At 44.5% G+C, this 27,663-nt stretch overlaps 1 protein-coding gene across 2 annotated transcripts in view; it reads right to left on the bottom strand.

Annotated features, from left to right (window-relative positions):
• The window catches only part of TTLL10 (tubulin tyrosine ligase like 10), a 204,995-nt gene that overhangs the window by 104,831 nt on the left and 72,501 nt on the right, over positions 1–27,663 (bottom strand). For both annotated transcript variants that reach the window (XM_077458109.1, XM_077458110.1), the window contains exons 2-3: positions 12,942–13,353; positions 677–839 (exon numbers count right to left, since the gene is read on the bottom strand). In XM_077458109.1, the coding sequence (XP_077314235.1) occupies positions 677–839; positions 12,942–13,353 (575 nt within the window). The remainder of the gene's footprint in view (positions 1–676; positions 840–12,941; positions 13,354–27,663) is intronic.

Genomic DNA, 27,663 nt, shown 5'->3' with positions numbered 1-27,663 from the left:
GCACAGTTTAGGAGATATTCACAATGTATGCAGCCGGTGATGTCATTGGCGCATGCACTCTGAAGAGACGGCATACCCGTGCCATCCCTTCAGGGCACTGTGCTGTGGCTGTGACTCAAGCACGCATGCACAGGAGTGGCGTCATCACGGCTCGGCCAGTCAGGTGGCCTGGAGCAAGCGTACCCGGAAGGAAGACCAGGTGAAAAAGGAAGCCCTGGCAGCGGTAACCGCACACTGCTGGAGGGCTTTGTTCTAAGGTAAGTACAGGCATACCCCAATTTTAAGGGGTTTATTTACTAAAGCTGGAAAGTGCAAAACCAGGCTCACTTCTGCATAGAAACCAATGAGCTTCCAGGTTTTATTACCAAAGCTTAATGGAACAAGCTGAGGTTAGAAGCTCATTGGTTTATATGCAGAAGTGAGCCTGATTTTGCACTTTCTATCTTTAGTAAATAAACCCCATTGCATACTTAAAAGTGGGGGATGCCTGCATTTCATAATGTGCTAGTACGTGATGTATACACATTATGCCATTGTCTTGCAGGTTTTTTTTTAGGCTGCGGTTTACTACCGCTTTAACAAATCTACATGATTGCATTTGTGAATGTTTCTAACCTGATACATAATCTTGTTTTTCAATTTTTTTTTTTTTTTTTTAGAACTGAAAGTCACTTACAGTTGCGCTCCATTACTGCCACCAATGTAAAAGAAGGACCCCGGGCCCCGTGGGTCTTCTGGTTTCTTCTCTATGGCAGTAGATGACGCTGTGGAAATCTTCTGGTTGGTGGTTTGCATTTTAGCTGCCTCCGAGTTCTCCAAATCGTTGGTCTCAAATCTGACTGTTCAGAGTAAAATGAGAGATGAGATTAATACCAAACAGAGCGTTTTATTTATGTAGAGACGTAAGACAATGCAGAAAAATGCATCCAGCTCCATTTATCCTAGACAGAAAACGATTCTTTATAACGCATAGACACTACGATACCCGCAACAAGCTCAGTATTTCTGCGTACACACGATCGAATTGTCCAGCGGACTTAGTCAATTCGATCGTGTGTGAGCTCCAGCAGACTTTTTCATCGTAAAAGTTCAGCGGACTTAGAAAGTAGTTTTGACTCAAAATATGTCCGCCGGACTTGGCTTTCAGCGGACAATCCGTTCGTCAGTGTGCTAGTCCGGCGGACTAAGAATGACGCATGCTCTGAAGCAAGTACGAGAAGGAAGCTATTGGCTACTGGCTATTGAACTTCCTTTTTTTAGACCCGTCGTACGTGCTGTACATCATCGCGCTAGCAATCACCGGACTTTCAGAGTGTCCGTGTGTGGCCAAGTCCGTTCGTGATAAAGTCCGCCGGATTGTTTGCCGGACTGTTTGCCGGACCAAGTCTGCCGGACAATTGGATCATGTGTACGCGGCATATCAGTAATTGTTGTCCATACATGAAGTGAAATTGTTGTTCTATAAGAACAATTGTGGTGCAGTCATTGGACAAATTACCATCCAGTAATTCTTATGTCGCGTACACACGAGCGGAATGTCCGACAGAAAAAGTCAGACGGAAGCTTTTCATCGAATATTCCGATCGTGTGTATGCATCATCAGAAAATTCTGACGGGCCTAGAAGTAGAATATGTTTTAAATATTTCCAACGGAACCAATTCCTAGCGGGAAAACCGCACGCCTTTATGCTGTTCCAACGGACCAAAAACAACGCATGCTCTGAAGCAAGTACGAGACGGAAGCTATTGGCTACTGGATATTGAACTTCCTTTTTCTAGTCCTATCGTACGTGTTGTACGTCACCGTGTTCTTGACGATCGCACTTTGGTGTGATCGTGTGTATGCAAGACAGTTTCAGCGGAATTCCATCAGATCTCCGTCGGAAAAACCTTCAGAGTTTATTCCGACGGGAAAACCGGTCGTGTGTACAGGGCATTAGTGAGCAGTCTTCTCACACTCAGGATCCACCAAAGATCACCTAGCTCATAAGATGTATCAATGGAGATAAGCTGCTTAGGCCTTGTGTCCCTCCATGGTGTCATGGCAACAACACATGAAGAGCAGGTTCTAGGTTTGTTAATACATACTCAGCTATCGTGCAGCAATTCAGGACATTGTTATCAGTGAGAGCAAACAACTCCATAACCTAACCTCTCCATAACACTATAGGAAATGTGTGGTGTTTAGGAACAAATAAGGAACTTAGGACAGGAGACAGAGCTTAAGGTGGAACAAGTATTGAAAGTGGAGGGAAGGTTAGATTCTCTGCCTGCTTTTATTGATGTGTCTCTGCTTCCCTTACCTGTCCTGGGGTCAGATGTGCCTAGGAGAACCTTGGATCGTGTATAAAGGGCCTTGATTTCTGCCCAAATGATGCCCTCTTTCCTCCGGGGTTACTACTGGTTTTGCTGTTTGACAGTTAAATGATAGAGGAGGGGCTTAGTGCCAAGAAGGGGGCAGGGCTTGTTACAATTAAACAGTTACATTCAAGGTATGCCTCTGATGATAACTGTCACAGTCGCCAATGTGCTTATGTCAGCTCTCAACCGAACTTTCAAACCATCAAATGGCTGGTATCGTAGATGATTACAAGGGCTAAACCAGGGCAACTGCAAATCTAAATAGAGGCTAAGATGGTGCCAACTTCAGATGTAATAGAGACATCTCAAGTCTCCCGGAAGTTGCAGGAGACTCCCACAAGTGTCTCCTGATGTCCCAGGAAGGATCAGTGCGGTGGCTGTCCCTCCTGCTGCGCACCGATCATCCCCAGCTTCTCTGTGTACTTATCAACGATCCCCCTCTCTGCCCCCCCCCGCTTGTCCCCCGCAACCAGATCCCCTCCTTTCCCGAGTCCTGACTACTGTGGGGGGAACTAGTAATAGGACACAGTGAGCGAGATCGCTCCTGCATCCTGTAGACATGGGCGCCGTCAAAAAATGTGTTTTGTTTCGTTCCGTACGAAAAAAAATCGTATTTCGTAATTCGTGTACGAAATTCAATTTGGATTCGTAGGAAATACACATTTTCGTTAGATTCGTAAACTTTTCGTTACAATAACAAAAGTTCGTTATGATGAATTTATCATTATGAGGGATTCCCACCATCCCTGTGCTGTGCTGACTTCCAGGGTTTTTAACTTTTAGGTTTGTTAACTTTTCGGAGCAATTACGAATGTTCGCTATGATGAATTTATCATTATGAGGGGTTCCCACCATCCCTGTGCTGAGTTCCCAGGTGTGAGTGTACACCCGCTGTGCCCATTATGAGGGGTTCCCATCATCCCTGCGCTGAGTTCCCGGGTGTGAGTGTACACCCGCTGTACCCATTATGAGGGATTCTCATCATCCCTGTGCTGAGTTCCTGGGTCTGAGTGTGTACCCGCTGTGCCTATTATGAGGGGTTCCCACTACGGGCGTCCACAGAACTTTTTTCAGGAGGGGCATCATTTTAGGGTCACCCATGCACCACCCCTTTTTGACAATGTCATTATCACATTATCATGGTCAGAGACTACAGACGTAGTAAAGTACCTAGGATAAGTAATGTCCCATGTCCCATGATGCTTTCCTCTCCTAATCTCCTTTGATTGGCCCTCGGTTATGGCAAATAGGGAAGGAACGGAGCCTGTACCCCGATAGCGACACAACTGTGCTGAATTTAAGATCTCATCTCTGATTCCAGGGGGGGGCACTTGACCCCACTTGCCCCTACCTGCGGACGCGCATGGTTCCCACCATCCCTGTGCTGTGCTGACTTGATTGGTGAACAAAACACCAGTCATGTTTCTGTTAATTTGAATCCGCAATTCTGAAATTCGTTAACGAAATTTCGTATTTCGTATGAAATTCGTCAAGCATAGAAATTCCCATAGGGTTCCCACCATCCCTGTGCTGAGTTCTCAGGTCTGTACACTTGCTGTGTGCCCATTATGAGGGGTTCCCACCATCCCTGTGCTGTGCTGACTTCCTGGGGTTTTAACTTTTAGGTTTGTTAACTTTTCGTAACAATTACGAATTTTCGCTATGCATTTGGATCAGAAATTCATAAACAAAATTTCGTATTTCAGATAGAATTCATATGCATAAAAATTCATATTTTGGATCCATACGAATGTATTAATTTTCGGAAATTCTTACGAATTTTTGTTTCATACGAAACTAATCGCACATGTCTAGCGTCCTGTGATTACTGAATAGAGTAAACTGTGCTCTGTCTCCTGTTCATTCATCTTTACTGCTGAGAAAGGGAGTGGGGAATGTGTCCTCAGTTCCTTTGTCTGTCTCAAAGGGGAGATGTCAGAGGTCTGTTTAGACCCCTGACATCTCACTAAAGCCCCCCCAAAAATAAAATTTTGTACAAAATTCTAAAAAATGAAAAAATTAAAAAAAGCTTTGTGAAAAAAAAGTAAAAGCAAATTAAAATTAAAAAAAATCAATTATTAAAAGTAAAAAAACTGCTGTCCACATACCACCCACCCCTCACCCCCTTCCCCAGAAGCACTGCGAAAAAATATTGAGAAAGTGATTTAAATAATATTTTGCCGCGGGGGGCCGGCGTTTGCGGGCGCGAAGTGCCACCTCCCTGAAATGAGTTTTTGCAGGTTGGGATGTCTGGTAATAGATAGGAGGAATTAGTTCTGCTTTATTCTCCATTTGGGAAGCAGTCAAGGCCTATATAAAGAAAGCTTCCAAACGTCCCCCTCAGATGCAAGGAACTAATGTAAAAAAAAAATTTACTTGCATGCACCTCAAGCTGCTTACACTGTACCAGTAATGATAGTACATATACTTTGTTGCCACCTGTCTGGGATTCACCCGGACAGTTTGGGTTTGGAATCATGTGTCCGGGTTTCAAACTACCGGGTTTCAAACTGCCTGAAACCCAGACACATTATTCAGACTGGACTAAGCCAGCAGTAACAACCCCCCCCCCCCCCCATACACACACAGACAGGGGAAGAGAGAGTGCTTGATCTGCCCCTCTTCCTCCAGTCCCTACCCCTGTGTCTGCCCCACGCTACAATGCCTGGCACTGTGCCTCAGGAAAGATGGGGGCCAGAAATTTGAAGTCCAGCAGCCTCAGATACATCTGGATGAGAGGTGCTGACTGCCAAGGGGTGAGTGAGCTCACCATCCATCCCTGTCTGTGACTGAAGTCCCTCCCCTTCTCTCTCCTGCCTCTGAGTGGGTACACTCAGGTAAATCTGAATTCTAAGAGCGCCCCTTACATCAGAGTTCCCCTTTACAATAGAAGCCACAGTGTTCCCCCTTACATCAGAGTCCTCTCCGTGCATCAGAGTTCTCAGTGTTCCCTCTTGAATCAGGGTTCCCAGATAATCCCTTATGTTAGAGTCTCCAAAGTTCTCCCTTACATCAGAGTCTGCAGAGTCCCCCCTTACAATGTAAGGGAACTCTGCGAGTTCAGGTGTAAAAGGGGAACTTTGCAGATTCAGATATAAAAGGGGAACTCTTGAGGTCAGATGTAAAAGGGAAACTCTGTGGATTCTGATGTAAAGGGGAACTCTTGTGATAACTTCATATGAATACAAATGTTTTTTAATTGCAAAATCTTTTTATAGTTTTGTGTTTGGCTTGAAGAAAAGGTGGCAACTATAACACTTTGTAGGACATGACAATAGATTTGCTTTGACAGCAACCTTTCATAAACCTTAAAGTGGAGCTAAAGTTCACAAATACTCCACTCCATTGATCTAACGTCTGTGCATTCCCTCTTCGTCTTCTCCCCAGCTTTTTCCAGGTGCCTTGTCTTTGGCCATCTTGACTAGCCAGCAGAGGATGATCTAACTCCCATGAATGCGCAGGAGCTCAGTCATCCTGGCATCAAGGTACCTTGCTAAGAATGTTGTGCATGCTTAGCTCAGTGTACAGTCTAAAGAAAACTGCAAACAGACAGGTATGTTTCTTTTATTTCAGAAGAGACATAGGGGTTAATTTACTAAAGGCAAATAGATGATGCACTCTGCAAGTGTAGTTGCTCCAGGGCTTATTAAATGAGGTATAGCTGCACTTTGCAAAGAATACCCAATCACATACAGGGAAAAAAAAAAACAGCGTTTTTGCTTGCAGATGATTGGATAATGGAAGTCAGCAGAGCTTTCATTCATTCACTGAGCTCTGGAGCAACTGGAGTGCAACTGAACTTTGCAAAGTGCACAGTCCATTTGCTTTTAGTAAATCAACCCCATAATGTGCCTCTTTTGCACTAAAGATCCTGCCTGCTCCAAATTTTTCTTTATCTGTAGTTTCCCTTTAAAACCACAATAGCTGAAACAAAGCTGTGCCTTCCTTCCCTATGCTATATCTTTGCAGGATATGTATTCTCCAGTGGCGGTGCGTCTATTAAGGGCGTGCAGGTTCCGCCCCCTCTGTCACACCACCCTTATATATAAAATGGATAGATTCATGCATACCATGAATCTATCCATGGCCGCTTTAGCCACCCCTATTCAGGCATCCAGCCCCTTTTCAGATGCTGGGTGCCTGAAATACAGCGGCGGGGGGTGCTTTTTTGAAGCACCTGAAAAGCTCGAATAGGCTTCAAAAAAGCTGGACTCAGAGCGCAGAGCATTGCGTTCAGAGCCCACCCAAGTGTGTTGGAAAAGCAAATTAATATTTGCTTTTCTAACACTGAACTGCCTCTTTGCCAATCAGGAAGCGTGGGTCTAATACCCGTCACCTGAATAGCTGAAGGCACAGGTATCCCTATTGGACGCCTAGCAGAACAGAAGAAGAGACACATGGCACCATGGAGGAAGCATTAGCCGTCACCTGACCCGTTGCATGTCCCACAGCTCGCCGCCGTCACCCAAAAGTGGACGAATGAGCAGGCAGGGGTCACAGTGGCTGCATATGATGGGCACAGACGCTGCATATTATGGGCACAGAAGCTGCATATGATGGGCACAGAGGCTGCATATGATGGGCACAGAGGCTGCATATGATGGTCACAGAGGCTGTATATGATGGGCACAGAGGCTGTATATGATGGGCACAGAAGCTGCATATGATGGGCACAGAGGCTGCAATTGATGGCACAGTGAGGCTGCAATTGACATGTTTTTTTCAGTATTTTTCAGTTTGTTTGCACCCCCCCCCCCCCCCCCAAAAAAAAAATTGAGCACCAGCCGCCACTGGTATTCTCCAATACTACATGTACTCCGATTTGTTATCTGAGTTTCCATTGACATTGACTGTACTTACAGTTGACAACCCAGTGGACAGTTTGTGACCAAAAAGAGAGTAAAGAAAACAGCCCTTATTCTATTCAAAATTATAGGGTGAATTGTACTTTCTAATGCACCTAAAGGGACCATAAACAATTGCAATTTCAATAAGGCACACCAAAATGCACGAGAGTGCAGTGTCCTGTATTGCAATGCAATGTGAAGATGAATAAGTAAAACATTATAAATTAATTATGCCGTAATTCACCAAAGCATGTAAGTTTAAAGGCTACGTCCACCTTTTGTTAAAAAAAAAAACAAAAACATTATTAATAATAATAATAATAATAAAATAATAAATGCACATGATTTTGCAGGTAAAAAAATGTGCATTTATTATTTTTTTTACACTGCAGCCTGGAATACATTGCATCCATGATCCCTAAAGCCTAGTAAATTTGGTAAAGCTCTGCTGATTTCCATTATCCAATCATGTGCAAGCAAAAATGTATTTATATTTTACTTGCACCTGATTGGGTATTCCTTACAAAGTGAAGCTTCACCACATTTGCTTTGCTCCAGGGTAAATGAGTGCAACGGCACCTGTAATTTGCATAGTCTATTCACCTTTAGTAAATACAAACCAGTATCTTGGATTTGACAGGCTTGCTTACATTTTACATTTTATTTGCTTACCCAATGTATTACAATTTTTGAAACTTGATTTTCCTGCACACCGTATATAGCTTTTAGTATTGGTACATGGTTGTGTCCACCATTGGTTTCTCATTTATATTTCCACTGCTTTGCCTGTGATTGTTGGAAAGATTGACCTCTGAATATCCACAGGACATAGTTTCATAGTTAGTAAGGTTGAATAAAGACACCAGTCCATCCAGTTCAACCTAAGTGAGTGTCTACAATTGTCCCTATCCCTGTACATAGCACACTCACATTGGTCCCTACTCTCAAGGAGCCCACAATCCAAGGTCCCCATTCATATACTAGGGCCAATTTTGGACAGAAGCCAATTAACCTACCTGCATGTCTTTGGAGTGTGGGAGGAAACTGGAGCACCCGGAGGAAACCCACGCAGGCACAGGGAGAACATGCAAACTCCAGGCAGGTAGTGTTGTGGTTGGGATTTGAACCAGCGACCCTTCTTACTGCTAGGTGAGAGTGCTAACCACTACACCACTGTGCTGCCAACTACACCACTGTGCTGCAAAGCAGAATCCCAGAGAAAATAATCCCTAGTAAATATAGCAATATAGCAATAACTTCCTTAGCAACGGCAAAAATGTTGGTTTCTTCTGCTCTTTGTAGTGGTGACCCAACCTTAATGGGACCTGACAACTCAATGACACACCAGTAGTGATAATATGGGCTAAATCTGAGCATGAATAAACTCTGTAAGGAAAGTGCTCAGTAAAAAAAAAAATAACAAAAGGCAGGATTATCCAAAAATCAAACACTAGACCAGTGATGGAGAACCTTGGCACCCCAGATGTTTTGGAACTACATTTCCCATGATGCTCATGCACTCTGCAGTGTAGTGGAGCATCATGGGAAATGTAGTTCCAAAACATCTGGGGTGCCAAGGTTCCCCATTACTGCACTAGACAATTAAAAGGGTGACAATGAGTCATCGATGTCTGTGTAATGGCACTGCCAAAGAGCAATAGGAGAGCAAAAAGAGGATTGATACTAACACAAAAGTAATAGCAGTAACTTAGCTAAATACCTTGGTATTGTAAACAAATGCAGGCAACTTGTGCATAAGCAAGAGCTGTGTGATGCAGTCCCCTTAAAGTGGAACGTCACTCAAAAGGGGACGTTTCACTCTTCTTCCTTCTCCCCCCTCCTATGTCACATTTGGAATATTTTTTTTTGGGGGGGGGGGGGGGGGTATACCTGTCAAAACTGTGGCAGATCCACCTGAAGTTCTCATCCCCCACCGGCGACCATTTGGGACTCATCACAGGTCTCAGAAGGCTATGGGACCCATCTACAATGAAAATCCGACTGTAAAGCTGCAAGGAGTCACAGCCGGCTTCCCACAATTAACATTCCTTCTCATGGCATGTTAACTGAAGAACTGGCTCAGGTGAGGTCAATGCAGGATTCTTCGACAAGCGAGTGTCTGTTTAATAAAAAATCAGCAACTACAGTTTTTGTAGCTGCTGACTTGACATTTTTCCAGAACTAACTGAAGCTCCTTTTTAAGGCAGAACTCATCCTAGTAACAGCAACAAGTTCTATACATTTACGGGTGGCCAAAAGCCTTTTACCACACCTATGCTGCATTCATTTTCTCCTGGTAACAGCCTGTCCTTGGGTGGATTCTCTGGCAGGCTGGATAAAGGTGGATGCACCGTAAGCTGGGCTGAACTGGCTGGATAATGGTGGGTGGAAGGTAGGTCCCACTGTCTCTGGAAGTCACTCTGGTGGACTCTACATTTTTGGCACATCTCTATGGGTGTGTTGGGTGAGAGGCAGCCTGCAATGACCCGGGGCTCCCCTCTCTAGCCTTTCCCTCTTCCCTGGTGGCCTTTTGGGTCTCAGCCACTCTAAGCCCTTGTACACACGGTCTGACATTCCGACCTCAAAATCCGTTGGATTTTTTCAGACGGATTTTGTCCGAAACTGGTGTTGCATACACACGGTCGGACAAAGTTGTCGGAAAATCCGATCGTTCAGAACGTAATGACTTTCGTTCGTTATGACGGGACTACGTTCAGGCTAGTAGCCAATAGCTTTGGTCTCGTAATTTGATCTGAGCATGCGTGGTACTCTGTCCGATCGGAATTCTCTACAAACGATCAAAGTCCGATCGGATCATGTTGTAGGAAAATTTTATATCCAGCTCTCAAACTTTGTTGGTTGGACATTCCGACGGAAAAAGTCAGATGGAGTCCGACAACGCGGTCCGATCGGACATTTTTCGACGGAATTTCCGACCGTGTGTACAAGGGCTTAGGCTCTAGACTCTTGAATGAATGAATGAATGAAATACTTGTATAGCGCACAATGCGAACTGAATCGCCTCTAGGCCTCTTCCCTCAGCTTTCAGCGCAGCTTCCCTCCCTTACTATTGTCAGGATCCTCCCTCCCTGCTCTGTACAGAGCCCTCCTCTCCCATGCTCTCTCTGGGGGCTTTTTCCAGCAGAGCAACTCTCCCAATGCCACAGCCCTCCTCATAGGTCAGTTGGCCCTGCCCTTCTCCTCCGCTTTTCTTGACAGTTCTCTTCTCTCTTGCTGTTCTGGTGGGCAGGACTAAAGACTTTAGCTAGAATGTGTAGAATTTAGACTGCAGACAAAGACACTCTTATTATAGGCGTAGAAGAAAATACAAATTAGAGAATAAAAAAGTAAGAAAAAAAAGGAGGGGAACATAAGAACATAGGACCTTCAAATAAAAACCACAAAGTACATCTTCAAAACAGAGCTCCAAAAGGGAAATAAACCAACTATCTCAACAACGGCTATCAAGTACTAAATTATTAGTTTGAGGTAAAGTTTTTAAACAATACTCACATATGTGAAGAATAAGAAAGCTTAAAAATAAAAACCTAGAAATCTGTGTATTTTAAATAAGAGAGGCAATAGCTAAAATTAGTTATTTCCAGGCCATTGCAAAGCTAGTGGTCTCTGAAATGACTCACCTTCCATAATGCGGAAGAGCTAGACTCTTGGTTTTAATCAGTGGAAATAACAAGCTTTCCTTGCTGTAAAGCTGATTATCTGGTTTCTTATTTTGGCTTTCTTCTTTAACACAGCTCTGTATGGTGATGGCTTCATTATAATCTTGCTCTTTTTTTATGTTTGTTTAATAGGTCCCTCAGCTGCATTTTGACCATACCACTGATTTACAAATGACCGTGCAGGGAAGTTTGTAAAAACTGGAAGAGTGCAACATCGGGGTGTTACAGCAGTCAATTCAATTTCAAATATTTCCCTAGCATAATCTAGGAAATTACCCAAATGCTACTTACATAAGTAGGCTTGGAGTGGGCATACATGTCCAAATAATAGCAAACAATACTCCTGTTTTTGATCTCCTAGGGCAGTGATGGCGAACCTTGGCACCCCAGATGTTTTGGAACTACATTTCCCATGATGCTCTTGCACTCTGCAGTGTGGTTGAGCATCATGGGAAATGTAGTTCCAAAACATCTGGGGTGCCAAGGTTCACCATCACTGTCCTAGGGCAATAAAGACCACTGTTGACAGTGGGAGACAAAAGTTATTGGACAGGGAGCTTTTCCAATTTATCTGTCTTTTATCAACCCCAATCCTTCACTCTTCCATGTACAAATGTGAAATAGGATAGCACTGCTTCTGTTCCATAGGTATCACAGCAAACACTCCAGTAGGTATTGAAAAAGAGTCCCTTTACATATAATCTTCTACATGTTTCGCCATCCTGGCTTCATCAGGAAGTACATGTAAGGAGGGATGCTACTAAACAAAAAAGAAATAACAAAAATTCAAAAATCAAATAGCTTAAGTACAGGATAATCTTACAAAAATTTATTTTTTTAATTTTTAAATTTGTTTTTTCTTTTTTGTTTAGTAGCATCCCTTAAATGTACTTCCTGATGAAGCCAGGATGCCGAAACATGTGGAAGATTATATGTAAAGGGACTCTTTTTCAATACCTACAACATGTATACAGTATTAGAAAAATGGGGTTCCCTCGCACTATCAAAGTGAAAAATATCTAAATGTAGTATGTCGGTTAAATTGCTGCTAGACCTGAAGTGTATACCATGCACTTAAACAAAAATAAATAAAAAAGGTGATCAGCGCAAACTATGTACCAAATATTACTACAAAGATGGAAAATCCTTGTTTGATATGTATTCTACCTCATAGATAAAGTGCAATGAATCAATAATTATATCAATACTAATGGTGAATCCTAATGCAAATTGCTGCTGTGCATGCAATTATTTAGCTGCTGTGAAAAACTGCTACTGTGCATAACTATGTCAATAAATTATTTGCTGTGCATGCGATTATTTATATGTATACAGTATTGCTATACCAACATTTCATTGTTTTAATGATAAATGTAAATAAAAATGATTATTTTAACAGTTCTATGCTTGTTGACTATTTTGCACCTTAGAGCCCTTTCACACTGCCAGTGTCCGGGCGTCGGCGGTAAAGCGCCCCTAGATTTAGCAGCAATTTACCATAGTTTTTGCCACATTTTTGCAGTCATTTTTGCAGCACTAGTGGGGGTTATTTGTGCCCTGCTAGCGCCCGAATAAAGGGTTAAAAGCACCGCTGCCAAGGTGCTTTGCAGGCGCTTTGGCGGCACTGTCCATTAATTTCAATGGGCAGGGGTGCTTTAGGAGACTTTTTTGAGGTCCTGCCAGCGTAGCGCCCCAGTGTGAAAGCACTGGGGCTTTCACACTGGGGCGCTGCGCTGGCAGGACCTCAAAAAAGTCTCCTAAAGCCCCCCTGCCCATTGAAATTAATGGGCTTTCACTTGGGCTTGCAGATGAGGCTTTTTTTCCGGGCACTTTACAGGCGCTATTGTTAGCGCTAAAGCGCCTAAAAAACGCCTAGAGTGTGAAAGGGGTCTTAAAAATCCCACCCTAAACCTTCACACTGGTCCTTTTTACCTCTAATAATAGTTGTGGATGATTGTTGGTGACAAAATGGAAATAGCTGCTTCTTTTATGATGGCCATCCTACTTCCCCCAAGCATTACTAACATAATAAAGTATATTTAAGAGATTTCACCTTTAGATATCCTGGCCAAAACCTGCAAATCTGTGCCAGTCTGATACCTCTTTTTCCTTCTGGCTGTTGGTGTTTTGCGGGAAATAGACGCTATCTTCAGAAGTCGCATTTGGTTTGATGCTTTATCAGGAACTTTTTCCTGATCACCGTTTTTTGGCCACTGTGCCTCACTGCCTTTGCTTTGCTGTGTTGTCTCATTTACATCTGTGTCCTTTGTCTTCATCTGCCTTTCATGTTGTTTGATTCCCTCTGACCCCGGAATTTGTTTTGATGTATCACATATTACTTGCTGTGAGTCCTCTTCTCTTGTCTCAGTCGGACTGGCTTTTAACTGCATTTTGTGAAATAGTTGGGCTGGGTCATCCGAGAGCCCAAGCCAGTTAATTGTGGACAGAAATTGAATGCAGTTTATCTGTCAAGAGAATAATATTTAATGGATGTTAGCCAAAGGCTGGTCAAAGCATCATCTCAGGTACTTTTGGGTGTATGCAAATAAATTAGATGCAAACAAACAAAACACTTCACAAGCATGCATCAAGGGCTGCTTTACCGTGTTTTGCACAACAAGTGCTTAATCATAAGGATCTTATAATTAAGTGTTTTTTTGTGCAAATCACATCTGTAATTAGATAATACATTTACTGGATAGTTTAGTTTATTTCATTAAACGTTCTTTGTATTTGTGTTCTTTTCCTATTTTTTGAAATAATGAGGGAAAATCAGGGGCTGTTTTATGGCATAAGAACAGATCCATGTTAGGTATTGGGGCTTCCATAATCATCAGAAGTTCTTTCAGAGCAAACTCAACCTTAAGGAGAAAGCCATCTTACCTTAGTTTAACTTTCTGTATTGACTTTTGACTAAAATGGCGCAATTTTGCTGAAATTACCTTATTTTTCATCATCAAGAAAATTGAAACCCATTTTGCTCATCCCCAGTTGTCATCAATAGCTATTAATGTAACTTCAGTGAATCATCCTAAAGGCCCGTACACACGATCAGACTTTTTGACAACAAACATGCAAATTAGCTGTTTTGGAGCAACATCCAACAGTGTGTACGCTCCATCGGACAAACTTTTTCCGTTTTCATCTGACTTTTGTTGGCTGTGTGAACGGACAAACTTTTTGACAGCATAAGTCCGATGGAGCAAAGCCCGATCGTGTGTACGCAAAACCATCAGACTTTTGTACAAGGTACAAACACACATGCTCAGAACCAATGCAAAAGATCAGACAACAATACAGAAGTTGATCAAAGGTGGCGCTGGAGTAATTGAACGTCCTCTTTTGAAGTGTCATCAGTATGTTGAAACGTCACTACGTTCGTGTTTGTTGCCTAAAAAGTCAGATCGTGTGTATGCAAACTTGTGGACTACGCCTTTTGTACAAAAGTCCACGGGAAAGTTTGTACAAAGTCCGATCATGTGTATGAGGCTTTAGGCAGACTTTAGTTTAGTTCTAAAGTTCCAGTGTAGTGTCCTATTACTCAGTCAAATAAAAAAATAGTTTCTTACCAAATACGTTGTCATTAAAATTCTTATCAGAATTTTAAATCTTATCTGAACACAAATGCTTCATATTTAATGCCACACCTTGACCATTTATTGTGTCTAGCATTGCCATCTCTACCTTCATGCCCTGATTACAGGTGGAATTGTATTCCTTCCTCCTTATATTACAATATCAAATTTAAAGTGTAAATGCAAATTTTCAAAAAAGCTTGAGAATACCCATACTAAAAGTAATGCCCCATACACACGGTTGGAAAGTCCAACGGAAAAAGTCTGATCGGATTATGTTGTCGGAAAATCCGATCGTGTGTGGGCTTTATCTGACTTTTTCTGTCAAATTTTCCGACGCACAAAGTTTGAGAGCAGGATCTAAAATTTTCCGACAACAAAATCCGAGTTCACAGTTGTGTGAAAAAGTATTTGCCCCCTTCCTGATTTTATTTTTTTTTTCCAGATTTCTCACACTTAAATGATTAAGATCATCAAACTAATTTTAACATTACACAAAGATAACCGAAATAAATCCAAGATGCAGTTTTTAAATTATTATTTCATTTATTGAGGGAAAAACTTGCCTGGCCCTATGTGAAAAAGTAATTGTCCCCTGCCATGCTGAATCATGAATGAACTGTGATTAACCACAATTTTTTGGAAAGTTGAGTTAAATTTCACTTGCCACACCCAGCCCTGATTACTGCCAGACCTGTTGAATCAAGAAATCACATAAATAGAAGCTGTCTGACAAAGTGAATCACGCTAACAGATTACAAAAAGCCATACATCATGCCACAATCTAAAAAAAATCAAGAACAGATTAGAAAGAAAGTAATGTACATGTATCGATCTAGGAAGGGTTTCAAAGCCATTTCTAAGGCTTTGGAACTCCAGTGAACCACAGGGAGAGCCACTATCCACAAACGGAGATAACTTTTAACAGTGGTGAACCTTCCCAGGAGTGGCCGGCCTACAAAAATTACTCTAAGAGCATGATGACGACTCATACAGGAAGTCATAAAAGAACCCAGAACAACAGATAAAGAACTGCAGGCCTCACTTGCCTCAGGTAAGATCAGTGTTCATGATTCAACAACAAGAAAGAGACTTGGCAAAAATGGTTTGCATCATAGGCAGATGCAGGGCACTGCTGACTCCCTGCTCCCTTTTAAAAGTTGATTGATGTGGGCCTTTTTTGGACACATGCAGCAGGTCGCACCGTTGCTGTTTGCAACCTATGTCTAAAGCGGATCAAGCGTGGCCAGAACAGCAGCCACTGTTAACCAGCCATATGACGACATGCCATGCAGTTAATTGGCAACAGCACTTGAAAGACCCACATCAAAGAAAAAGGCAGTCTTCTCCTTGCTCCTCATCTGGGATCTCCAACCCTACTATACCTCCAGTCCACTCAAAAACCTGCCCTGAGAGGAATGAAGGTATAGCAATAGCTGTCCCAAGTACTTGCAGCCAATCTGCTAGTACCAATTGATTTTAGCAGGCAAATTTCCCTACCCCAGTTGCTGAACCGTAAAAAGTAATTTGGTCCCAGCCATCCACAAGCTCAGCGTCTAAATGATAAAATTGCTAGCACTGCAACTGCTGCCTTTTCAGCTGGTAGACTCTACCCCCTTTCGTGAATTTGTGGAATGTGCTTTATCTCAGTGGCAGGTTCCAAAACGCAGTTTCTTTACACCGAAGGCCATTTTGGCTCTCTACCGGCATGTGGAAGGCAATGTTTTGGCCTAGTTGGACAGGGCGGTCAGCAGTAAGGTTCATATTACTGCTGACTCATGGTCCAGCAGGCATGGGCGGGGATGTTACCTTTCCTTCACGGCACAATGGGTAACTCTGCTGGCAGCTGGGAAGGATGTGGGACAGGGTTCAGTGCTGTTGGAGCTTGTTCCACCACCACGCCTCCAAAATGTTAGTGATAATTCTGCCACAGCTCTCTCCTCCACCCACTCCTCTTCTTTTTCCTCTATGGTCTCTTCTGCAGATTTGTCCTCTGAACCAGTGGTGCTCTGTAAGTGTTCAAGGGGCTATACAAGCAGTCAGGCTAAAAGATGCCATGTGGTGCTTGAGTTGGCCTGCCTAGGGAACAGGAGCCACACTGGGGCAGAGATTCTGTCAGATCTGAAGGGGCAGGCTCAGAGGTGGTTAATGCCATGCCAGCTTCAGCCAGAAATGCTTGTATGCAACAATGGCACCAACCTTCTCTCCGCCCTCCAACAGGGACACTTGACCCATGTTCCATGTTTGGCATACCTCCTGAATTTCGTTCTTGAGCAGGTATCCAGGCTTACAAGATCTCCCGAGGCAGGCCAGAAAAGTCTGTGTTCATTTCTGCTGGTCATACAATGCCAGTGGTCGGCTGGCTGACATTCAAAGGGAATGAAACTTGCCCACCAACCGCCTCATTTGTGACATGCCCACCAGGTAGAACTCAACATTGGTAGTGCTGCAGCAGCTGCACACACAGCAGAAGGCCATTAATGAGTGGCCAGCTGACCGATGCCCCTGAACAATTTTCAGTCCTCAGCGTCAAGGTCTGATCGGTTCAAGCAACCATCACCAGCGTCTGCATTATATGCTGCAGGAATATCTAGGGGCAAGAGCAGACTTGGAGACCTTTCTAGCAGAGCATCCACTGGGTTACTGGGTCTTGAGGATGGACCACTGGCCAGAACTTGCTCAATATGCAATTGAGCTACTGGCCTGTCCTGCATCAAGCATGCTTTCTGAATGCACATTCAGTGCTGCTGGAGGGTTTTTAATGGATCAAAGATTGCACCTGTCCATAGACTCCGTTGATAGGCTCACATTCATAAAAATGAATCAGTCTTGGAACAGCAGCTATCAAGCACCTGATGCTGATGTAACTGATTGAATTTACTATGGATCTGAGATCCCTTGAAGACTGCCTATGCTGACTATCCTATTCCTCCTCAATCTTGATGATGCTAGCTTCCAACAATATTTTTGGTTTAGGGCACCACCACCACCACCACCCAAGGTGTTTAACAGGGGCATGTAATTACAATTTTTGATATAATATTCCACAGCAGAGCCCGTTCCCGCACCCAACAACAGTATCTGTGAGGGGTTACAGTGTTGCGGCACCACCACCACCACCACCACCCAAGGCCCAATTTTTCTGCCCCTGTTTAACAGGACATGTAATTACAATATTTGATATAATATTTCACTGCAGGGCCCGTGCCTGCACCCAACAAGAGTATCTGTGAGGGGTTACAGTGTTATAGCACCACCCCCACCCAAGGCCCAGTTTTTCTGCAGGGCATATAGGGCAGGCTGTATAGTATACATTCTGCAGAGTATATAGTGCCTGGGGGACCCCCACGCCATTAAAAAAAAAAATTGGTGCAGGGTTCCCCTTAATATCCATACCAGACCTGAAGGGCCTGAAATGTAATTTTACTGTTATAAACATGGGAAAGATGCACTACTTTACAGGCATACTAAGGCCAACCGCCAGGCGTGATATTTAAAGGAATATTTCATTTTTATTTTTTCACTTTAAGCATTATTAAAATCACTGATCCTGAAAAACCTTATATGCGCCAAGCCACCCCCCTAGGCTCCACCCAGCATCACACGGTACAAGCACAAACAGGAAGGGAGCCTAATCCAGCGCAGCGGCAACCGCCACCCACAGCAGCTGGGGGCGCCACCATCCACGTGTTTGACCAGATAGTGTAGGGGCGTGACACCGATGCACAAACGGCAAACCCACTCGATCCCCATATCTGCTGAAGCGGACATGAGACAGGATAGCCAAACAGTCCCAGACCCCACCAGGATACACGTCAGCTACATGTGGCTTACAGTCCACTGGCCTGTGAGTATCTGTGGTTTGGCTCATCCCTAGTGGAGAGACAAGTCACCAATCCTTGGGGCTCATATACTTTGAGATAATTGTGGTTAGATACAGGCTATCGATCCTTGTGGCTCATATACCTGGAGATCATTTTTGGTTTGGAAACTGGTAACCAATCATTGCGGGTCATATACCTATAGATCATTTTTCATGAGAGACAGGTCACCATATCCTGGGGATCATATAACTACAGATATTTTTTGTGAGAGACAGCTCAGCAGTCATTTCTGGTCTTATACCTACAGATGATTTGTGGTGAGAGACAAATTACCAATCCTTGTAGCTCAAATATTTGGAGATGATTTGCTGAGAGAAACAAGTCACCAATCCTTGTGGCTCATGTACCTACAGATCATTTTTGGTGGGAGACAAGTCACTAATCATTGTAGGTCACATACCTACAAAAAATCTTTGGTGGGAGACAGGACTTGCGACCAATATAAATACAGATGATTTGTGGAAATTGTGGTTAGAGATAGCCTATCAATCCTTGTGGCTCATATACCTGGGAGACTATTTTTGGTTGGCGACACGACAGGTCACCAATCATTGCAGGTTATAATACCTACATATTATTTCTGATGAGAGACAGTTCACCAAACCCTGGGGCTCGTATACCTACAGATGATTTGTGATGAGAGACAAGTCACCAATCCTTGGGACACATGTACCTACAAATGATTTGTGATGAGAGACGAGTCACCGCTCCTTGGTCTCATGTACCTACAGATGATTTGTGATGAGAGACAGGTCACTACTGCTTGGACTCATACTTAAAGATGATTTCTGGTGAGAGACAGATCACCAATCCTTGGGGCTCATGTACTTACTGATGATTTGTGGTGAAAGAAGGGGTCAACAATACTTGGGGCTCATGTACCTACAGATAATTTGTGGGGAGAGACAGGTCACCAATACTTGGGGCTCATATACCTACAGATGATTTGAGGTGAGAGATAGGTCACCAATTATTGGGGCTCATGCTCCTACAGAGTATTTGTGGCGAGAGACAGATCACTAATCCTTGGGGCTCATGTACCTACAGATGATTAGTGGTGAGAAACAGGTCACCAATCGTTGGGGCTCATGTACTTAAAGATGATTTGTGGTAAGAGACAGGCGACCAATCCTTGCGGCTCATATACGTATGGATGATTTTTCACATGCTGTGCCTGCCAGAAGTGTTGTGCTTTTCTTGGTAGATAGCCTCAGTTAAAGGCTCTCCTGTGCTGTGCTCTCTTTGCAGGTCATTGTACACCCAGAAAAAGGGCAAGTGTGAATACAACAGGAAAGACAATGGGCTGGATGGAATCCAATCTGCTAATACTGGAAACAAGAGAACTGTCATGCCAAGTTACTTATTAAAAACAGGCTGTTGGCATGAATGGAAGCACATAGTAGACGAAAGACAGCTCCTAATTTTCTAATCTACAGGAACATTTTGCCCGTGCCAAGAGAGGTTTTGTGCAGACAGGTTGAGCAGCAAAATGTATTTGTGCACTTGTTAGATTAAATTTCATATACTGGTTGGACCATAAGATCTTTGTGTGCATCACAACAAAACAGAAGAACCTGAACCTCTATTTTTGGCTGAGCCAATTTACTAATTGGTACTGTGAGATGAGTGAATGCAATATGTTCTAAATTTCCAGTTTATACTGAGTCAGTAATGATTATTAACCAAAAATCAATCCCACAATGGCCAAAACTGAAAGTTTGGTAATGAATTGATTAGAACTCCTATCATTTTTTATTTTTTTTGCAGAGGTGAGTATTTGCATTATTTAGGTCTGCTTTAAAAAGTGGTAGGCTGGTAGTGAAAGCCCCTTGCATCATCCAGCAAGATGTATCTTTATCTTAGCCATGTGATGCTAACTTTCAAATTTAATTGGGCTCAGCTAAAAAATAACAGCCACTTTGTTTGAAATACCTATCCTGGTGTGTTTAGCTTTATTATTTGAGCCTAATGAGTATTTGCACATATAGATATTTTATCTCTCCTGACTGATATCAAACAGAATTTACTCAGCTACAGGAGCCAGTTAAAGTTTATAAAAGGACTAGGGGTAACATTTAATATGCATCCATGCCAGGAAGACACAAAATACATTATACTCATTACATAAAATGGAGGAGAGTCAAAGAAAATAAAACTAGTGTGCAAATAAATACATACTTGGTCTGTGTTCCAAAGGCTGGGTACACACTGGCTGAAAATCAGCTGGTTCAGCAGGAACCAATGACTGCAAGTGCTGATCTGTGAATATTGGTAGGGGGATGGGGGCCGGAAATCTTCCCCGCTGTCAGAGTTCAATGGAAAAGGAAAGGAGATTTACTCACCGTCACCAACATCGCTTGTGTTGGTATGGTGATCTGTAAGTTTCCTTGTGTTCAATCCGCTGGGTTCAACCCGCTATTGTATGTACCCAGCTTTGCTAGGAATGGGTTCAGTTCAAGGCAGGTTCGCAGAAGATGACTAAAGTTTGGGTGGTGAATGCAAACCCCATTTACAAACCCCATTTAAGTCAAGGGGAGCCAAATGTTTAAAAAAAAAGGTAATGGACATGTGCTAGGCTAATAGGCAAGGGATTGTCAAACAAATAGCAGAGGGGTCTTGGCACCGCTCTGGGGAACATGCACCAAAGCAAAAAAATGGCAAAGACTTAAAGATTTAATGAATCAATGGGGTCATAACAGGTGGCCATAACAGGTGGTTCAGTTGAAGCATTCAGGCTGAGGATTCCCATTGAGATGATAAGGGGTCGTTCTTGACTTTTGGATGCCCAGTATGTCTGAGGCCGCGTACACACGCACGGACTGTTTGCCCAACCTTGTTCGTCAAACAGTTTCGGCAAACAGTCCGCTCAAAATTTGCATGAGCGGACTTGCCCACACACGAGCGGACTGTTTCAGCGAACTGTTTGCCAAACAGTTCGCACAACTTTTGAAATGAACGGACTCGCCCACATAAGGAGGAGGCAAATCCGCCCATTTCGAGCGCGTGTACAGGTAGGCGGGGCCCGCGAGGGAGACGTCGCGGGCTCCGCCGCCTGGAATGGGCTTAAAGGGGAACCCCAACGCCGAAAAAAATCGGCGTGGGGGTTCCCCCAAAGTCCACACCAGACCCTTGTCCGAGCACTCTACCCGGCCGGCCAGGAAAGGGGGGCGAGCGAGCGCGCCCCCCCTCCTGAGCCGTACCAGGCCGCGTGCCCTCAACATGGGGGGTGCCTTGGGGAAGGGGGGGCCGCGCGGCCCCCCCACCCCAAAGCACCTTGTCCCCATGTTGATGAGGACAAGGGCCTCTTCCCGACAACCCTGGCCGTTGGTTGTCGGGGTCTGCGGGCGGGGGGCTTATCGGAATTCGGGAGCCCCCTTTAAGAAGGGGGCCCCCGGATACCGGCCCCCCACCCTATGTGAATGAGTATGGGGTACAATGTACCCCTACCCATTCACCTGTGAAATAAAGTACAAAAAAAAACACAACACAGGGAAAAAATATTTTATTGCACAGCTCCGGGGGTCTTCCGTCTTCGGGGGTCTTCTCGTCGGACTCCTCCGCTATCTGTGTGTAGCTCTTTTGCTAGCGGAGGAGTCCGGCTTTCTTCCTCCCCGCCGCCGGCCTCTTCTCCCGACTTCGGGGGTCTTGTCCCCCTCTTCGGTTCTTCTGCCGGGCCACCGCGCCTTCTTGTAGCTCTTTTACAGGCGGTGGCCCGGTCTTCTGTCGCCGCTGTCGTCGCCGCCGCCGCCTTCCGTTCTTCTTCTTCTTGTTCTTCTTGTTCTTCTTCTTCTCCTGGAGATGTTGACTCGACGAGCTCTCCGGCCGGAATGCCAGAGCCGCGCTGTGCGGTCACTTATATAGTGACAATGGGGCAGTGTCACATGGTATATGTCACATGGGTTGGTCACATGGTGACCCCGCCCCCTTACGATGTCATAGTCCCCATGTGACATCAACCCATGTGACCAACCCATGTGACATATACCATGTGACACCGCCCCATTGTCACTATATAAGTGACCGCACAGTGCGGCTCTGGCATTCCGGCCGGAGAGCTCGTCGAGTCAACATCTCCAGGAGAAGAAGAAGAAGAACAAGAAGAAGAAGAACAAGAACGGAAGGCGGCGGCGGCGGGGGCGGCGGCGGCGGCGGCGACGACAGCGGCGACAGAAGACCGGGCCACCGCCTGTAAAAGAGCTACAAGAAGGCGCGGTGGCCCGGCAGAAGAACCGAAGAGGGGGACAAGACCCCCGAAGTCGGGAGAAGAGGCCGGCGGCGGGGAGGAAGAAAGCCGGACTCCTCCGCTAGCAAAAGAGCTACACACAGATAGCGGGGGAGTCCGGCGAGAAGACCCCCGAAGACGGAAGACCCCCGGAGCTGTGCAATAAAATATTTTTTCCCTGTGTTGTGTTTTTTTTTGTACTTTATTTCACAGGTGAATGGGTAGGGGTACATTGTACCCCATACTCATTCACATAGGGTGGGGGGCCGGTATCCGGGGGCCCCCTTCTTAAAGGGGGCTCCCGGATTCCGATAAGCCCCCCGCCCGCAGACCCCGACAACCAACGGCCAGGGTTGTCGGGAAGAGGCCCTTGTCCTCATCAACATGGGGACAAGGTGCTTTGGGGTGGGGGGGCCGCGCGGCCCCCCCTTCCCCAAGGCACCCCCCATGTTGAGGGCACGCGGCCTGGTACGGCTCAGGAGGGGGGGCGCGCTCGCTCGCCCCCCTTTCCTGGCCGGCCGGGTAGCGTGCTCGGACAAGGGTCTGGTGTGGACTTTGGGGAACCCCCACGCCGATTTTTTTCGGCGTTGGGGTTCCCCTTTAAGCCCATTTCAGGCGGCGGAGCCCGCGACGTCTCCTTCGCGGGCCCCGCCTACCTGTACACGCGCTCGAAATGGGCGGACTTTCCGAGCGGGAACAGTTTGCTCATTTCGAAAGTAGCCTACACACGGGCGGACTGTTCGCTCAAACACAGTTTCAGCGGACAGTTTTTCGGAATTTCCGAAAGACTTTGTCCGTCCAACTGTCCGCTGAAACTGTCCGCTGAAAGCCCACACACGGGCGGACTGTCCGCCCAAACACTGTTCAGCGGACAAGGTTGGGCGAACAGTCCGCCCGTGTGTACGCGGCCTAAGCCCTTGTACACACGGTCGGACATTCCGACAACAAAATCCGATCGTTCGTAACGCGATGACGTTATTTTGTTATGTCGGGACTACGTTCAGGCTAGTAGCCAATAGCTTTGGTCTAGGAATTTGATCTGAGCATGCGTGGCACTTTGTCCGATCGGAATTCTCTACAAACGATCAGACAAAATCTGATCGGATCATGTCGTCGGAAAATTTTATAGCCGAGCTCTAAAATTGTCGGTCGGTCGGATATTCCGACAGAAACAGTCCAATGGAGCCCACACACGGTCGGATTATCCGACAACATGGTCCGATCTGACATTTTCCATTGGAATGTCCGACCGTGTCTACAAGGGCTAACAGTCTCTTGATGAGCTTACTTTCAAAGTCTCTCCCTTGATTTGAATGGATTTGTTGGGGTAGACCATAATGAATGAAGAATTTCTCTACAAGAACTTTAGCTACAGTTAAGGTCTGTTGGTCTTTAAAAAAACAACAACGTATATCGAACAAAGTGGTCAGTCACTACCAATACATTGTCCTGCCCTCTTGAGCCAGGTTTCAAGCACAGAAAGTCAATGCAAACCAATTCCATGGGCCCTGGCTCTGCAGGTGCCCCATTGGGGCAGCCCTCTGCATTGTCTGTGACCCAGAGAAGAGTCTTCGTTTCCGATAGCCAGCTCCAGAGGGCATGGCTTTAGCCTGTTCACATTTGATCATGAACCCTTCCAGGGCTGTGAAGAATACTGTGCTCACAGTAACAGAAGCAGGGGTGAGGGGACGCTCTGGGCAGAATGCTTGGACTCACCTCCACATTGCTTCTAACTAAAGGCCTCATCTGTATTACTCGAACTTCCTTCTCATCATTCAAGTTTAGACTGGGACCCCATAAGTTTGTTGGGATCCCCTTACACCACTCCAATAGAACCAGAGTATGCGTTTCATCTTGGTCAGTCTTGAGATCTACGATGGACACTCTCTGCCTGGGAGTGAGATTGACTAATCTGCTCTTCTAACCAGGTAGTCCTGGGAATCTCTATTGCTACACTAAATTCCTTGATGAGGAAGTTGCATATTTAATATTCCCTTATTAAGGTTGCCATACAATATCTAAAGCCTCCAATATCTTGGTTAATTTAGTTGTACAAGCACCTTTGGCTCTAGAGTCAAGACTGAATATTCAAATTCTGTAGTTTATACAGGACTTGAATGTAAGGAAATGGTCAACTCCTACTGCAAGCAACAATATGACCTTTTAAGGACTTGGTCAGTTTGCAATGACATTCCTTTGATATAAAGTCTGCATCCTTGGTTCAGTCTGTCTATTGGCTTCTTTTCTGCTGGGGTCAATTAAGAATCAGAGGGATCACAGAAAGCCCCCACATGTAGTTGATGGGGAAATTGCACCCCTAAGGAGCCGCTAATTTAATAGGCCCTCTGAAATAAATTTCTTTCTCAGGTTAGTTGGGATGAAGTTTCATTCCCTACGGTGCAGCATGTGTAATCGGTTGACAATCCTCTTACTAATCCTGCTCTTCAGCTGTGGATGCGAATGGCAGAGGGGCCCTCCATGAATCAATGTATTGAGCTCTGTGTCAGGGCTGGCTTAGCCCTTCCTCCTCTGGGCTGGCCGCTCAGCTCTCGGCTAATTGCCAGCTCTCTTCTCTTTCCACAGTTACCAGCTGTTCCCGATGATGCTCGTCTGACCTGCCTATTTAAAGCCTTCCTGCCCACTTTTTCATTTGCCTTCGCGTTGGTCACATCACAAGGAACCATCTCCTGCTGTTTGTTTCAAGACTGGCTTGCTGACATCCCTCCTGGCTTTTTATCCTGCTTGTGGTTGCTCTCCTTGGAACCCTGACTTCTGGCCTGGCTGATTACCCGATCTGGTTAATGAACGTTGGACTGGCTGACTACCCGATCTGGCTACTGGACTCTGGCTATGCTTGACTATGCTTTTTTCTATTTATCTTTTATTTTTATTAATAAACAAGTGTGATTTGATTGTACTTCTGTCTCAGTCTGTTTCATGGTTTCTGACACTCGGGTGAACCTGTTCTATACTGCTGGAGATGGAGAAGAAGACAGGCAAACCCCCTCTGTACTGCTGTGAATTCTGCTGCTCAGGCCATACTGGAAGCCAAGTGCCCTGAGGGCTCGGCACACTAGCCTGGCTGTCTGCTTCCTTCATCGGTGTCCCAAACCTCCCTGAGCAGCTCACTTAATCCACCTCCGCTCTTCCTCCCAGGCCACATGCCCCTCTGGGAATTGTAGTTTTCTTGCCATTATAATGCATTGGCACCTGTACATAATGAAACTATACCACCCAATGTCCTTTCCTAAACAGCATTTTTTATTCCCAGTCTGAAGTTGACCAATCAGATGAAGACATAAGGAGACAATGTGGACATAATGGGTGGGTATGCCTGGACTTGCTGTCCCACAATAAGAGTTCTGTGTAGTTTTTCGCTGCCTTCTTTTCCTTAAATAGCACCTGCACCAGCACCTGATAACATATACATTGTTCGTATTACCATTCTGCACAGAAAAATTGCTTTCAAAAAGAAAAAAAAAGCAGTACTTTCTACCAAAAGCTACAATAAAGCAGCAGCATCATATAACAGACAAAAGCTAAGAGGGGTGTCATATGATCACAGGAAAGGAGTCAGTGACCTAGCTCCTTATATCACATCCACACCTTAGGCCTTGTTTGCAGACTGAGACATACCATTGTGCTATTTTCTCACAAAAATCAAGTTTCTTCTTCAGAATCTAAGAATAGAAACCCTAAGAAAAAGCTAAATGCCTCAGGGCAACCCTTTTATTCACACTAAATCAATTTTTGATAGGAAAAAAAAACTTTTTTTTTTTCATGTTGTGTTCGTGAACCCCTTTTGTGACCTGTGACCTCCAAAGTATCACTTGTTTTTATTTTAAAGCTTTCTAACATCTAGACTATCTTTTTTCTCCTGGCCATTACAGAAACTGAGAAAGCATAGAATAAAAAAGGGACAGCAATGGAACAATTACATTTATTCAATGTTACAATAAAACAAATGAAGTCGGAAAATTTATTATTTTTTCTTAAAAAAATGATATTGTGTGTACTACAAAATGTAATAATTTAGCAAAATTAAAGTAGTACAATCAGTTCAGAATTGGGCTTTGTACTGTCTCACACAAAATACATATACTGTATGTCCACACATAATTATGTCAGGTTTTTTCCAAGAAGCTATGCAAGCTATATTGATGATGTCAAAAAAAATGCCGTATTTACAGTAAATAGGCAATTTCTCACTGTTCATTTGTTTAGAACAGTCAGAAGTATGAAATGTTCACTATGCATGGCGCATATTTTATTCAAGCAGAACTTAACTGTATCTGAGCATCACAAACTGAAACACTAACCACCTTACCCCCCTTCCTGACCAGGCCATTTTTTGTACTACGGCATTGGGTTGCTTTAACCTCTTCCCGACCGCCTCACGCCGATATACGTCGGCAGAAGGGCACGTACAGGCAGAATCACGTACCTGTACGTTGCCCTTTAAGAGGCGGTGGAGGCGCGCCCGCATGCCCGCGAGAAGCTCTGTGAGTCCGGTCGCGGGTCCCGCGGACTCGATCGCCTCACAGAGAGGAAGAATGGGGAGATGCTAAAGTAAACAAGCATCTCCTTGTTCTGCCTAGCAACAGTGACACTGATCTCTGCTCCCTCTAATTGGAGCAGAGATCAGTGATGTGTAAAACACAGCCCCCCCCCCCCCCACAGTTAGCAACATGCTCCTAGGACACACTTAACCCCTACACTGCCACTTAGTGGTTAACCCCTTCACTGCCAGTGTCATTTACACAGGAATCAGTGCATTTGTATAGCACTGATTGCTGTATAAATGACAATGGTCCCAAAAATGTGTCAAAAAAGTGTCAAAATGTTTGATGTGTCCGCCATAATGTCTCAGTCATGATAAAAATCGCTGATCACCACCATTAAAAAAAATATATATATGTATATATATGTATATATATATATATATATATATATATATATATATATATATATATATACATATATATACATATATATATTTTTTTTAATGGTGGTGATTAGCGATTTTTATCATGACTGAGACATTATGGCGGACACATCAAACATTTTGACACTTTTTTGACACATTTTTGGGAC

Source organism: Lithobates pipiens, unplaced genomic scaffold (assembly GCF_037356315.1).
Source record: "Lithobates pipiens isolate NorthernLeopardFrog02 unplaced genomic scaffold, aLitPip1_a1.2 Scaffold_27, whole genome shotgun sequence".
Classification (NCBI taxonomy): domain Eukaryota; kingdom Metazoa; phylum Chordata; class Amphibia; order Anura; family Ranidae; genus Lithobates; species Lithobates pipiens.
The sequence above is the reverse complement of the archived record's forward strand: the minus strand, read 5'-3'. Positions and strand labels throughout refer to the sequence as shown.